Source organism: Rhea americana, unplaced genomic scaffold, assembly GCF_003343005.1.
Source record: "Rhea americana isolate MKP2758 unplaced genomic scaffold, rheAme1 scaffold_9, whole genome shotgun sequence".
Classification (NCBI taxonomy): domain Eukaryota; kingdom Metazoa; phylum Chordata; class Aves; order Rheiformes; family Rheidae; genus Rhea; species Rhea americana.
In genome coordinates, this window is record NW_028187088.1 from 6,417,950 (window position 1) to 6,430,610 (window position 12,661).

Here is a 12,661-nt window from a genome sequence, read left to right on the forward strand (position 1 = left end):
GGTCGGCGCGTGGACGATGGGGCCCGGGGCCGCCCCGCGGCTTCTCCTCTGCCTCCTCTGCCTCCCGCCCGCCGCCGAGGCCCAGACCAAGATACCRCTGGAGACGTAAGCGCTCGCCTCGCGCGTCGCCCCTCTCCCGCTCTCCCCGCCGCCTCCCCGGCCGCCCGCCGCGGGGCCTGGGGTGAGGGCACGTCCCCTCGGCGCGGAGGAGGCCCCGGCGTGCGCGGTGCGCGCTTTCCTGCTCTCTTGACCGCCGCGCGTCGCCGGCACCGATCCCTTCTGCAAACACGCGGGGAATTCTGCTGCGCCTTTTGCGCGTGGGCTCTTTGGGCGCCCGCAAGGCATCGGGGTGCCCCACGGCCGTGGCGCGTGCCGGGGGGTGCGAGCGGCTCCTCCGTCACGGTGGCGGCTGGAAAGCTACCGCTGCGAGGTGACGTCGGCGGCAAGTCCCGTCTCACAGCCCACCGGGAGGTGAAGGGGTCTCRGCAAACCGAGTTTGTAACAGCCTCACCTTGTTAAGCTGAGTTGGACAAATTAAATCCTTTAAGGATTAAAAAAGCTGTCAGTAACTGTTGGTAAAAGTTGGTTGTTTCTCTGGTGGAGAAGAGTTGGGACAGGTCTGTCTGCAGAGGACAGGGGGGGTAGCTTGGAGAGGAGACAACGCTGTCCTGGAGTCTCAGAAAGAGGTACGTCGGCTCCCCCAGCCAAGGCGAGCCAAAGTCCTTCCCCGAGATCGAGAAAGCGTTTTGTATTCAAAAAGCGCCAACAAGACCCCTGCCGCTTTGCTCGCTAACGTGGCGCAGCCGACGCAGCGGAGCATCGCGCTGGCTCCCTGCCGCTTTCAAGGGTTTTATCAAGGGGATCGCAGGAGACTTTGCCAGCGGCTTTACTGTTGGYGGTACTGTCCTCAGCTCAGGGCTTCTGACTTGGGTTTCATAAGAAGGATGCACAGGTTATAGAGCCGTCCTTAGCCTTCGCCACACCTCCAGCCTTCTGTGAAACTACCTTTGCTCCCACGTGGGACGGCTTTCGATTTACAGCAATCTGCATTTTCTTAAGTGCTTCTATCGATAAATTTTGGGCGATGGTAAACAAGACTTTAGAATTCCATCAGAAAGGAAATTCGCAGCGAAAGGAGCAGTTTGTTCCAAAATATATTTCCCTCTTGCTCTCTCTCTGCTCATTTCTCTGTAGAATAAAGTTCAACCTCTAATAAGTTTAAACGGTGTAAAGAAAAAAGCAACTTTCTGTGCCCCGAGTACATACTGCATAGAAATACCGTGTGGCCTTGAAATCTGTGGCAATAAGAAGACAGCCTGTCCTTTCTGCTGTTTTTGCCGCTGCATAAAAGTGCAGGGATTACAGGCAGGCAATCTCTGCTCAAATCCTTTTCTGATGTGTTTGGTTATAATGTGATAGCCCTTTACTACAGAGAAAACAGTTACGTCACTTCACACAATTCGGAACTTATTCATGTACAAGAAAAAAGCAAAAAAAAAAAAAAAAGGAAAAAGAGCTTCTCTCCTCCGATACCAAAAACAGACCAACAACTGAATTAGTCTCTGGTGTCTCAAATTCACTCATGAAAGGGGCACGGAAGTTGCCCCTTTGAAAGAGATTTCAGCAGAAGAATATATTCACTAGGGGACAAAAGGGAGTAGGAAAACGGACCTGCTCTATAGATTGCACAAGGACGTTTTGGGGACACAGAACTGAAAGCCTTTAAACACCAGCTGGGTTCAGTCACGGCGAAGTGGCACACAGCTAAGCGGGCCCGGGCTGCTCACGGCGTCGCGCCTGGCTTTGTGGCAGTGCACTCGCTTCTTCACCAGCTTATTCAAATCTTCACAAAACACACTCAGCTTGAACTCCCGTGGTGCAAAGATCCGCTCAGTCAATTATTATTTCTGAGGTGCAAGTTCAGCACAGACACCACCTCCTCTTTTCTCCTGGCCACCACTCTGCCTATGTGCTAGTCACGGCACGGGCAGCTGCAAGACTGGTGAGGATTTGGGGCTGGCTGCTCAGCCTCCGCTTGCTGGGGCACTTGAAACATCAGGCCATGCTGGTGGATAGGTGCAGACCAGCCTGCTGTGGCCTCCTTCGACTGCCCCATCGCCTCTGTACATCTGCTCCCTAGTGCTGGGCGCCAGCAGCCTTAGATGAAATATCTCTACAACCTGGTGAATTTTAGACCGACCTTTTCTGTCGTTGTTTATGAAAAGGCAAAGAAACCTATTTAAATTCAGCAGGCTGCCATTAACCTTCCAGGACTCTAAGACCATTCCCTTCCATGGCAAGTAATTGTCTTTTATATATGTAAATGCCAGTGTATTTCTGCTTCTTCACTTGCCTTCTTTTCATCTTCCATGAAATACCACCATACATTTTTAATTATCTGCTTTGCAGTCCTATCACGCACGGCCCTGGGACCTTTTTGCCCTCTCACTCTTTCATTTCCCCTAACTTTCCAGTCATTACTCTAAAGCGCCCTGTCTGTAACCATCTCTCTGTGCTTCCTTCYTCCTCTGGTGCTTTTCACTCCCTTTGTCTCTCCCAAGGTTTGTGGGTTTTGCAGCATGACACCTTGCAGACCTGTTTAAAGGACATCAGCAGAAATATGGGCTCCAGAGCTGGGGTGGCAGCTCAGAAGTAGCTGTGAGGGGTCCTGCCCTGGCCTTCACAGGCCATGCCAGAGCTGTGCCCTGTGTCCTCAGGAGGGCTGGGAGTGTGCTCCTAGTCTGAGTATTCACCACCTAGGAGACTGGCTTAGCAATGGTCAAGTTACACAAATCTTTTTTTTTCTTTTCTTTTTTCTTCTTTTCTTCTTTTTTTCTTTTTTTCTTTTTTTCTTTTTTTTTTGCCTAAGTTCTTCTCTTACTGGATTTAGTCTTCTTTTGCCATAGCCTCAAAGGCTAAAAAATTAACTTCCCCTTTCCTGTTTTTATGAAAGCCAAGAATGCCGAGTAATCGCGTGGCACCAGGACTTAAGGATTTCAGAAATGAGTAGCTCTGTGAGCAGCAGAGCTGCATTTTCTATAAAATTGTGTCTTGTGGTTGGCTTCCCTAGTGGCTGATAATTGCTGAGCTCATATTGCAACCCCTTTTTCCTCAATAATAGCATCTTTCTGCTGAGTCTGCCCATCTACACGTCTGTCAGGGCTTAATATCTTTGAGTCTCCTACTCTGCTGGAGAAAAAAATTATTAGGGCTGGGAGGATAGAGTCACATGCAGAGCCACAGACACAACAGAAAAAGCAGGATCACATGCGCCTCATTTCTTCCAGCAAACAGGGTAAAAACAAGTCTCTCTGCTAGAATTACTACCCCAAGCCTCATGTTTAGGCTTTCACTTTCTACAGTAAAAAGTGAGGAGATCTGAAGAGCATTAGTTATCAGCACAAGTATCAGCACAAAACATCTCACATATAAGAGTTATAAAACAACATCAGCAGATGGGCATCAAGTTAAATGTCAGCTGAGATCCTCAGACCTCATGCCTCAGGGAATAAGTTGGTCACTGCAAGAACCAGGAAAGAATTTAATGAGGTCCCATGCTCCATACAACTATTTGCAGCATATTTCTTTGCCTTTTTTCTGTTTTCCTCTTCTTTTCTAGACTTCTTAAAATAACTCTGAGGTGAGACAATAAATCCTGCCTTCCTAGCAAATACCTATATTCTTTCTGGTCTAAGAACGAAATGAAGAGATCAAAGCTCTGGCTGTCAAAACGGAATGCAGAATACAACACCAAAAACCCCCTGCGTTGTTCTTACTGATTTCAGCTGGTGCTGGATCACACTCAGTGGTTACAAATGAATGCCTCGCTGTCAATTAAGGAGTGATCAGAAAGGGTACCTAAGCTGATTATACCCCCTTTGGAGTTAGTGAGAGCGGTGTGGTACAGAGCAGGAGCCTTACATGTGGTCTAAATCAGCCCCCATAACTGCCTGTCTGCCCCTGCTCGCAATAGGGGAAGCTGAACAGGGTTCTTGAGGCTAAAGTTAGCTGTTTCGATTCTTCCACCATCACTGTGCTGGCTTTGCTCCAGAGCTCCTCTTAACGGTGGCTGTCACACCGGGACAGTCAGGCCCTGGGGTTAAAGTCTGCTTTGAACTGGGAGAAATCTGCTGAAAGCCATAGGTAAGACTCTCTACCCCATAAATAAATAGCATGCTCTGATAAGTGGAGAAGGCCATTTATTCTGTTAAACAAATCCCTCCAAAGTGAATCCTTGTTAGAGGAATTGTGTGTAGGTGGAGTTGCCTAATGTGAAACACATAGCTGGTTTCTGATGAAGTCTTCTGTCAGTTACAGCAGCCATCTATTCTGATTTGGGTGGCTTGATGTTCAGGCTGCTCTTCAACATCCTTGTGTTCTCCAGTGTCATCAGTTATTTCCAGGATGGCACAAATAACAATAGTGTTTTACAATGCTGAGATACAGAATCTACTCTAGCATTATCAAGCCCATAGTATCTCCACTGAGAGCATTATCTTCATCCAGCTCACTAGCCTCTGCCCTGTGCAACTCTAGGAGCTGAACTAAAGAGGTGGATCTTGACAACTCCTTTCAGGCCTGAGATTTATTTCTGTTTAGCAATCTAAAAATTAGGTGTCTAGACAATCACCCTAGGCTCCTTCTGCAATCAGCAAAGACAAATGGGTATCTCAAGAAAGCTATTTATTTCACTCTAACAATAGAGGAAACCAGATGATATATAAGACCAAGCACATAACTTGCTCACTTCTAAAGTTAGGTGAGATAAACTCTACTCTCTGATTCAACAAGTAGTGGCTGAGACTACTAGAGCTCACTGTTGCTCCTTGCTGACTAGTGTCATGGGGAGAATGTCCAAAATCAGTAATCGCCTCCCACCTTACTGCTTGTTTCACTAGCAGGCTGGGGAGAAAGGATTATCATTGTCACTATAATGAGTGAGAAGAAATATGGAGGTTTTCATGCACAGGAAGACAGTTTTTTCCTATTTATTCCCTGGAAGTAAGCTCTACTGACTTTGAGTTAGAAGTTGTTGCCTATTTACACAGGTTTCTCTCTTTTCTCCTTTTAGGGTGAAATCTTGGGCAGATGCCTTTGGTATGGAGCTGTACTCCGTTGTGACTAAGTATTCGGGTTCTCTCCTATTACAGAAGGTAGGCAAAAGCTGCAAGGGTTTTCTTGCCTTCACATGTTCTTCCCATGTAGCCTTCCAGACTTTTCTCTCTACAGAAGACTTGGAGTGGAAAAAGGCAAAACATATAGGTCTCCAGCTAACTTTCAAAACCATGGGGCTTCGTGTCTCATGGGAGCAGAGGGGTGCCCCTCAACTATATTGAACTAAAGAAAATTTGATCTGCCTCACTTCTGCTTTCATTAACCATGACCAAATGCCACCTAAATTGTCCTTTTTTTAATGCTTTTTAACAATACTCCCCCTGTTTCTCCCCGATCATCATTCTGCTCCCCTGCACTGCCTCTTCACTCCTACCTTCCTAACAGCATGTCCCTCCCTCCCCTCCTGTTCATCCCTTATCTGCGCTTCATCACCCAGCCTTTCTGCCTCTTCTGTGGTCCTCCAGCTGGTATTCCTGTTTATTTCTGCTGCCTCATCTATCTTCCTGCAGGCATTTGTCAAGTCACATCCCCCTTCTTAAATCTTGCCTTCAAAACTATCTTTCCTCCCTTCCTCTTGGATCGTGTCTCCAAGATGGGTATCTTGGCAGGGCTGGAGGCTGTGACCTCAAGAGGCAGATCTCTACCTCCCTTTCCTGCCTGGGGTGCTCAGTTTGCTGCTTGAAGACTGAGCAGCACTAGCCTAAAGTTTTTGCCAGCATTAAAGGGTGCATCTCCAGGGACTTTAACTGAGTTTTCCTGTCTGCAGCAGTAGAGAATTTGCCTTATTACCTTTTTGATTCCTAAAATTGAAGATGAATAGCTGGTGTGGGCTCAACATAACAAACAATACAGCCTGTGGTTTTGCTGTAACATAGCTAATAATTATTAGCTAGTTCTAACACAAGAAATTTACTCTAGCATTGCCTTTCACTCTTCATGAACTCTGTGCATCACTGCCAGCAGGGCTGTATTAATCAGCCTCTGCTAAGCACTGCCCAAGAGGCCTAATTGCTCCCAGGCACATCTGAGAGGATGTATTTCCCTCTCTATCTCGTGTGGCCATCCAGTTTCTCTTCTTTTCTTTCTCTGATTCTTCTTTTCAACATAAGCCATGCGTTGCCTCTTAGGCCTTTCAGGTATCTCATTTTTGTCCTCTGAACAGTAATAATAACCATATCCTAGTGCAAAAGGGGATGGTTTGACTTGCCTTGCTACTGAGCCCTCTAATTCTCTGTTCCTWGCATGCTAGGGAGGAAGGGAGAGGCTCCTGCAGCATTGCCTTTGCTAGGCTTGGCAGAGAAACATCTTCAGTATTTGTTGCAAAGGTCTATACTGATTATTAGTCCTTTTTAAGAGGAATATGCCACTATGCAATAAAACATTGTCAGTAATGACATAGGTACTTCATAGCCTGATCATGAGGCAACTGTGCTGTGATGAGACAGCAGCCAGAAATTTGGCCTTTAGCAGTTTTGATGCTTCTGCATTGTTTGTTTTTCCATGAAGTCTGCAGAGGGTAATGTCAAAGGGAAGGCAACCTGATATAGCATCTCTGATGGGCACCTGAGGTCCAGTGAGCAGGAGATGGGGGTTATTTGGTACTCAGATATGTGTCTGATACTGCATAAGTATTTGGTGTCTCACAGAAAGTCTATAAATACCATTTTTTCAAAAGATGGTAAGGGTGTCACCATTTCATATGAGGAAAAACTGCTGCCAATGCCTTCTCCTGACTGCTTCAACACAGCCAGCCTGTGCTGCTCCCATGGCTTTTTCTAACAGATTAAGGGAGTTCACATTCCTTAAAGCTCAAATGTTTTGGGGAATAAGGAGAAAAGGGTTTAGCTCAAAAATACTAGTGTCATGAAAGGCACGAGCAGAGGCCAGGGATGGTAGCTGTGGCACTGAGGTGGGTGTCAAGATAGCTGTGTATGTTTTGCTTTCTGGAGCCATTGCACTCAGTCATTTCACTTCCTTCTGTCCGCACTGTGTGTTCGGTCTGTTTGAATCTTAGCCCCTTTGGGGAAGGGGCTATATGGGGCCTCTAAATGATACCTGTAGTATCACTAAGGACAACAGCCATGACATCCAAATCTTCAACGAAAAGAAGTTCATAATTGCCAGGACTTTTGGTATAATTCACTAGAAGCAAACATTGATTTCTAACCAAAAATAAGCCTGAATCTGATCAAACCCARTCTAGGATTCATGCTGAGGTATTTCATTGGAGAACTATATTTTCCTGGTGACCTGACAGACATTTTGCTCTTAAAACCACAATCACACTTGCCTGCCCCAGCTCAGGCCCTCACAATCTCCCTGATGGGGAGGGTCAGTAGKTGCTCTGACTTTGAGAAAATCCAAACTAAGTACATTTCACATTTGAGCTCATGTTCTTCTTTTGCCTAAGAGGTATGAAGCAACTAACTTATCGCTGCTCTGACAGCCATAATTTTTCAGTTACCTAAGTGCTGTGCCTATAAACTTTCTATTTCATTAATTTGTAATATAAGTTTCCTTTGGTGACTTTGAGTTTATTTGAGGATTTGTTTGTTTGTTTTTCTAAAAGAAATGAAATAGCATGTTGTAAACCGAAATGTATAGTTTCTTCCTGGGCTATTTTGCTCCTAGAGACCCAGTGAACCAGTAGATACCTCTCGAGTCTAGAAGGGCAGGTTCTCTCCCAGACTGGAAAACATTAAGGTAGCTCTTAGTCCCCAAGCAGTTGGTATATCATCAAATCAAACCTCAGAGATGTAGCAAAAGCTAAAGAGCTGCTTTGAGGTGATGGCTGAAGTGTTCATTGTATTCCACTGAATATTACAGAGCCAGATGTCAGGATGAGCTGGCTCACCACTCTGGCATAGTAGCCTAGATCAGTGACAATGGATTTGCACTGAAATGTTGGAAGTGGTCTAGGACTGCTGAGGGCAATACAGCTGGAGCAAAGGGGCTGCGTAGAAGGGTGGTAGCATCCCACAGAGCTACTGAGCAAAAATTGGTGGCCTGTGGCTCATTTCATTTGTTTGCTGTAGTCCTCTTGCAGTTGTCGCTTAGGCAGCTACCAAGGACACACTCCCRGGGTCTGGGGCTGCGGACAGCAGCTGTACTGGGAAGGCTGCACAGTGTTTCTGGGCTTCTCAGGGCTTCCCTGCAAGGGGGAAAAACACCAGTTGGCTTCAGTGGTTTTCTTTTTGTTCTACTGAGTTAATACCACATGCTAAATGTTTCAGAATTACTTCCTACTTCCTTTTGTAGCTAAGGTCCCAATTGCCTTAAGTAGTGGATAGGACTGARAAAGGACAGCAGGGTTTGGCTCCAGCTATGTAATTACTAGAAAGCACTACAAATAATTGCATGGCAAAGAACAGAAGTTAAATAGCTGAAATTGAGACATTTTTCTGTGTGAGGATGGAATGAATATCTTTCATATTCTTGATATAGTTTCACTAGCAGTGAGTAATGCAACACTGTGTACTTCAATGGGCTAAATTCCATGGAGGTGGGAACAAGAAAATGTATTTGGTGACATCCATATCTCTGTTCACAGGTAAAATTTAAGATATTGAATTCTGGATCCTCTAATCGCCACCTGCTTCCCTGTTGAAGGGGGATCTTAATGAATTGTTCCTACTGTTTTAAGGGACTAAAGTTCCTGACAAATGTGAAAAGATTTTCTGTTAGTTTACATGTAGCTTGTGAAGTTTTAGTCCCTTCTCAACACCAGATCATATCAGCCAGTTTCCCTAAGCCCACAGGTGATTCCCATGCTGTAAATTCTAAAGATTTGATAACCTGAGCACTAAATTCAGGTTGTGCTGGTTAGTCTTAGTTGATGACAAGAACCTGTCTTGATGCCTACCAAGTATATTCAGCCATGGTATCTGGTAACAGTATTGAAGTCACAAGTGTTATTATCCTGTAGCCTACCTTGAGGAACTGTTGCAGTATGCAGTCATTAATAGCAGATGACTTCAGTGGCAGGAATACAGATACAAAATGGTGTGCTGGATCAGTTGTAGGAAACAAGCTCAATCTTGGTGTATTCCCTGAATTAGCCAGCTAAAATTTTGTAGAGAGTTATTTTGCAGTGTTTTCCCACCTCTGGCTAGTTCCCAGAGCTGAGATGCGAGTATGACATTAGCAGGCTGCTCATGATTGCTCATGATTACTTTTACCCTGTTAACCTGTACTTGTCAACGTGTCAAAGGCACATTAAAAAATAATTGAGAGGTAAAGAGCCCAATTCTTTTTAATTCAAGATATGACCCAAAGTAGCCAATAGTAGGTCACTTTGTAAAGAGCCTGCTTGCTGGTGTCGTTCCTCCCTGCTTCCAGTAGCTTTCCCRGGAGAGATCACCATCCTCCCCCCTGGGGAGGGCCTGATTAAAGTGTAGCGTGGCAGAGATGGCTTCCCTCCCGACAACACCATGACAGGGAGCTAAATGGGACAGGCAGCAGCTGGGATGCGTGCTGTGGTCTCGTCATCAGCTGAGGCCCTTGCTGGGCGGGGGGGGCTGTTACACATCTCATATGGCAGCATGGTTGCGCTAACCTTTGCGCTCAACCCTTCCCTCCTCCCCCGTGCATCCCCGCTACCCGGCTGCAGCAGAGTGGATGCGAGGCCTGGCGTTTTTAATCCAGTAAAACCCTTGCTGTTAATCACGCCAGGCAGAGGGAGCAGCCTCCCCACCATGCCTGCCGCAGGCTGGATGCTGCTTCTATTYCTGGCTGACCTCCTCAGCCTGCCCCGTCCTCAAGGTATTTCTGCCTCTGCCTACGCTCAGCTGCCTTCCCTAAGGATCAATGAGCTTGTTGAACAAAAGGAGCTTCACTTGCTCACCTTAAGGGCATGCAAACACCCTCCCACTTTCTTCTCATTCAGGAGGGTCAGTAAAGTCCCTGCTGTACCCTTACCCTTTAAACCTCCTCTTGTACCAAGGCGAGAGGCATAGCCCTGACTGAGATGGCTGTGGTGCCAATACAAGAAGAGAACGTGACAAAACTTACAGGCTGGAATAAATTTCCTACAGCAGGATGGAGGAGATGTGTATGTGCTGCAGAGAGCAATGATGATGAGGGACCAGGGAATCCAATCACTTGCCTTTGCACTCCCAGGGAACGTAGTCATTGCCAGGGAGATAAGGCTCTGTCTTTTCTGAAATAGGTTAATCACATTGTCTCCTTTTGCAGGGTTTTKGGGCTTTTTGTTTTTGCTTTTTTCCCCCCTCTTTTTCTGTCTATTTTAATCTACTTTAGGATTTTTTGAGAAGAAATAGAGGCCATTGCATTCAATTTTAAAAGACCAGGCTTAGGGGGACAGAATATAATTACCCGGTTTGGGAGTACTCTCAGGCTTTAAATGCCTAGATTATATGAAACAGTCAGAAAAACCTCTAAAGTTATGGTACCTTCCTCATTACTGCATCTGCACCACACTTGTAAGTCCTAGTTGTTGGAAGTCACCTGCACTGCTCCTAGCCAAAATATGCTCATATGTGCTAAATAAATAGCACGGTTCCTGTCTTCCTGGCTTTTCCTTGGCAATCTCTTGCCTAAAGCACTTAGCAGCCCATTGACCCACCTTGCTGGAGGACCGGCAAGCTATGCTGCAGATAAGATGGCACTGTGGGAGGAAAGCGTGCTCCCTAGTGTGACCCTGTCACCAGTGCCTGAGGGCACCTATAACATGGAGGGCAATGTAAATACAGCACACAGCTCCCTCTGCCCTAAGTAAATCTGCCCATGTCGCTGATTCAGTTTCAGGGCTGTGATGMAGACAATGTTATTACTGATGTAAGAACAGCACACTTCTGGTTTTCAAAACCTGATTTTCAGGCACCAGTGATGTGGCCAGTTATCTGCATGTGCCCAAATTATGGGATGAAAAGGGAGGCAGCACAAAGACAAGAGGAAGGAGTAAATTGGGTCATTCCTCTCAATACATCTTTCTTCACCAAAGATAACAGCCATACTAGATTGACCCTTTTCCTTGTGAGCCTCCTGCTCAGCAGGATTTTCTCCTTTCCCTCGGGTAGAAATACAAAGATGTGGAGCCAACTCTGAAGATTAAAGAGGTGGACGGCTTGGAGCTGGTGAAGAAGTTCTCRGAGCAGATGGAGAGCATGCTCCGCAGGAAGGTCGAAGCTGTTGAGGTATGACCATGGGGCTCTAGGAAGGAAGGCCACTSCTGCTGGCCTTATAGCAGCAGGTGCTGGCCCCCCTCCTCTGCCAGAGGTATKTGGGCGTAGAGGTCACACAAGCGCTTTCTCATCCCACCAAACGCCTGCTGGTGCAGCTGGCTCCTTCTGAGCTTTAAGTAGATACTGGTGGGAGGTTGTGGGCGTACAGACAGGGGAATACTGGTTTCTCCCTTAGCCCAGAGTAAGAAATAAGAAACAAAAAACACAAAGTCTGGAAATAAATGGGGGAATGAATGCTCTTCTGGGAGAAGAAGGTTTAGCTTTGTAGTTGTTTAAAYAGAAAAAAGCCTCCCACAAATGAAAATAAAGTTCATCCGTGCATAATGCACTCCACTGAAGCCATTGAAGACTAGTAGCTTGCTTTAACTCTGCGTGTGGCTCAGGGGAAAACTTCTGCAGCCCTTGAACACGACCTGCAAGTAAAGCACTTGGATTTCCAGCTGTGTACATGGGGAAATGTGGAAGAGGTGACAAATATTCTTTAACTGCTGCTATATTGGAATGAGAGCAGGTAATTGTTACAGCCCCTCTTCTTGCATCCAGGGATCTAACATACTCCCTTATATTTAGGAGCATATTTCTGCAGTCACACAACCCTGACAGCTTAAAGCATTTAATGTGTAAAAATGATCCAGAAACACATCATTTGAATCTCAAAGCTAAATTTGGGCATGTTCAGACTCAGGGCTTTGGCCCATACCATTACATTCATAGCCAGACTCTCCCAGTGTTTGGATTGCCTTATCCTTTGTGAAGCACCAAAAAAAGTAGTTTTGCTGAGGCTGCCACTAATTGTGGAACTCTGAAAACTTGTACATGTTTGGCTGGATTCCTTCCCAGTCTGTACGAAGTGAGAATTAGTGCCCCRAAGCATCAGACTGGAGAATACCAATGATTATTTTGGCTTCCATAAATGGCAAAAGTGTATAAATGGCCATAGCATCAATGAGGCCTGTAAAAAATCAAATTGTGTTCTTTTGTCTCAGTAACAATAGCAGACTGATACTCCCAGAAGGCCTGTTTCTTTGACAAGGTATTGACATCAGGCTTGGTCTGAAATGCYTTTCCCATGGCTTTTTGGAAGGGCTCCTGGAAAATAAGATAAAATCTCTGTCTGTTTTTTCTCTAAATGGACATGTGTCTGTTTGTATATGTRTGTCTTATGATGTCTATGATTGCTCAGGAAGTTACCAGGGACTCTGGAGTAAGTAGATGTGAACATACTCAGAAAGAAATTGCTGTGAATGTCTTCCAGGTGGTAAAGCTGGAGGAGAGAATGACAGGCCAGCAGGAAAAGAGGGAAGCAGGGAAGTTTATAGCCCCCACAACTTTGTGCTGTGTGG

The 12,661-nt window shown here is 45.9% G+C and overlaps 1 protein-coding gene across 1 annotated transcript in view; it reads left to right on the top strand.

The window, feature by feature from the left end:
• The first annotated feature begins 11,216 nt into the window (after positions 1–11,216).
• Positions 11,217–12,661, top strand: part of CACNA2D4 (calcium voltage-gated channel auxiliary subunit alpha2delta 4) — a 115,582-nt gene continuing 114,137 nt past the window's right edge. Inside the window, exon 1 of the mRNA XM_085324011.1 lies at positions 11,217–11,270. Within this exon, the coding sequence (XP_085180137.1) occupies positions 11,232–11,270 (39 nt within the window). The 5' untranslated portion in view covers positions 11,217–11,231. The remainder of the gene's footprint in view (positions 11,271–12,661) is intronic.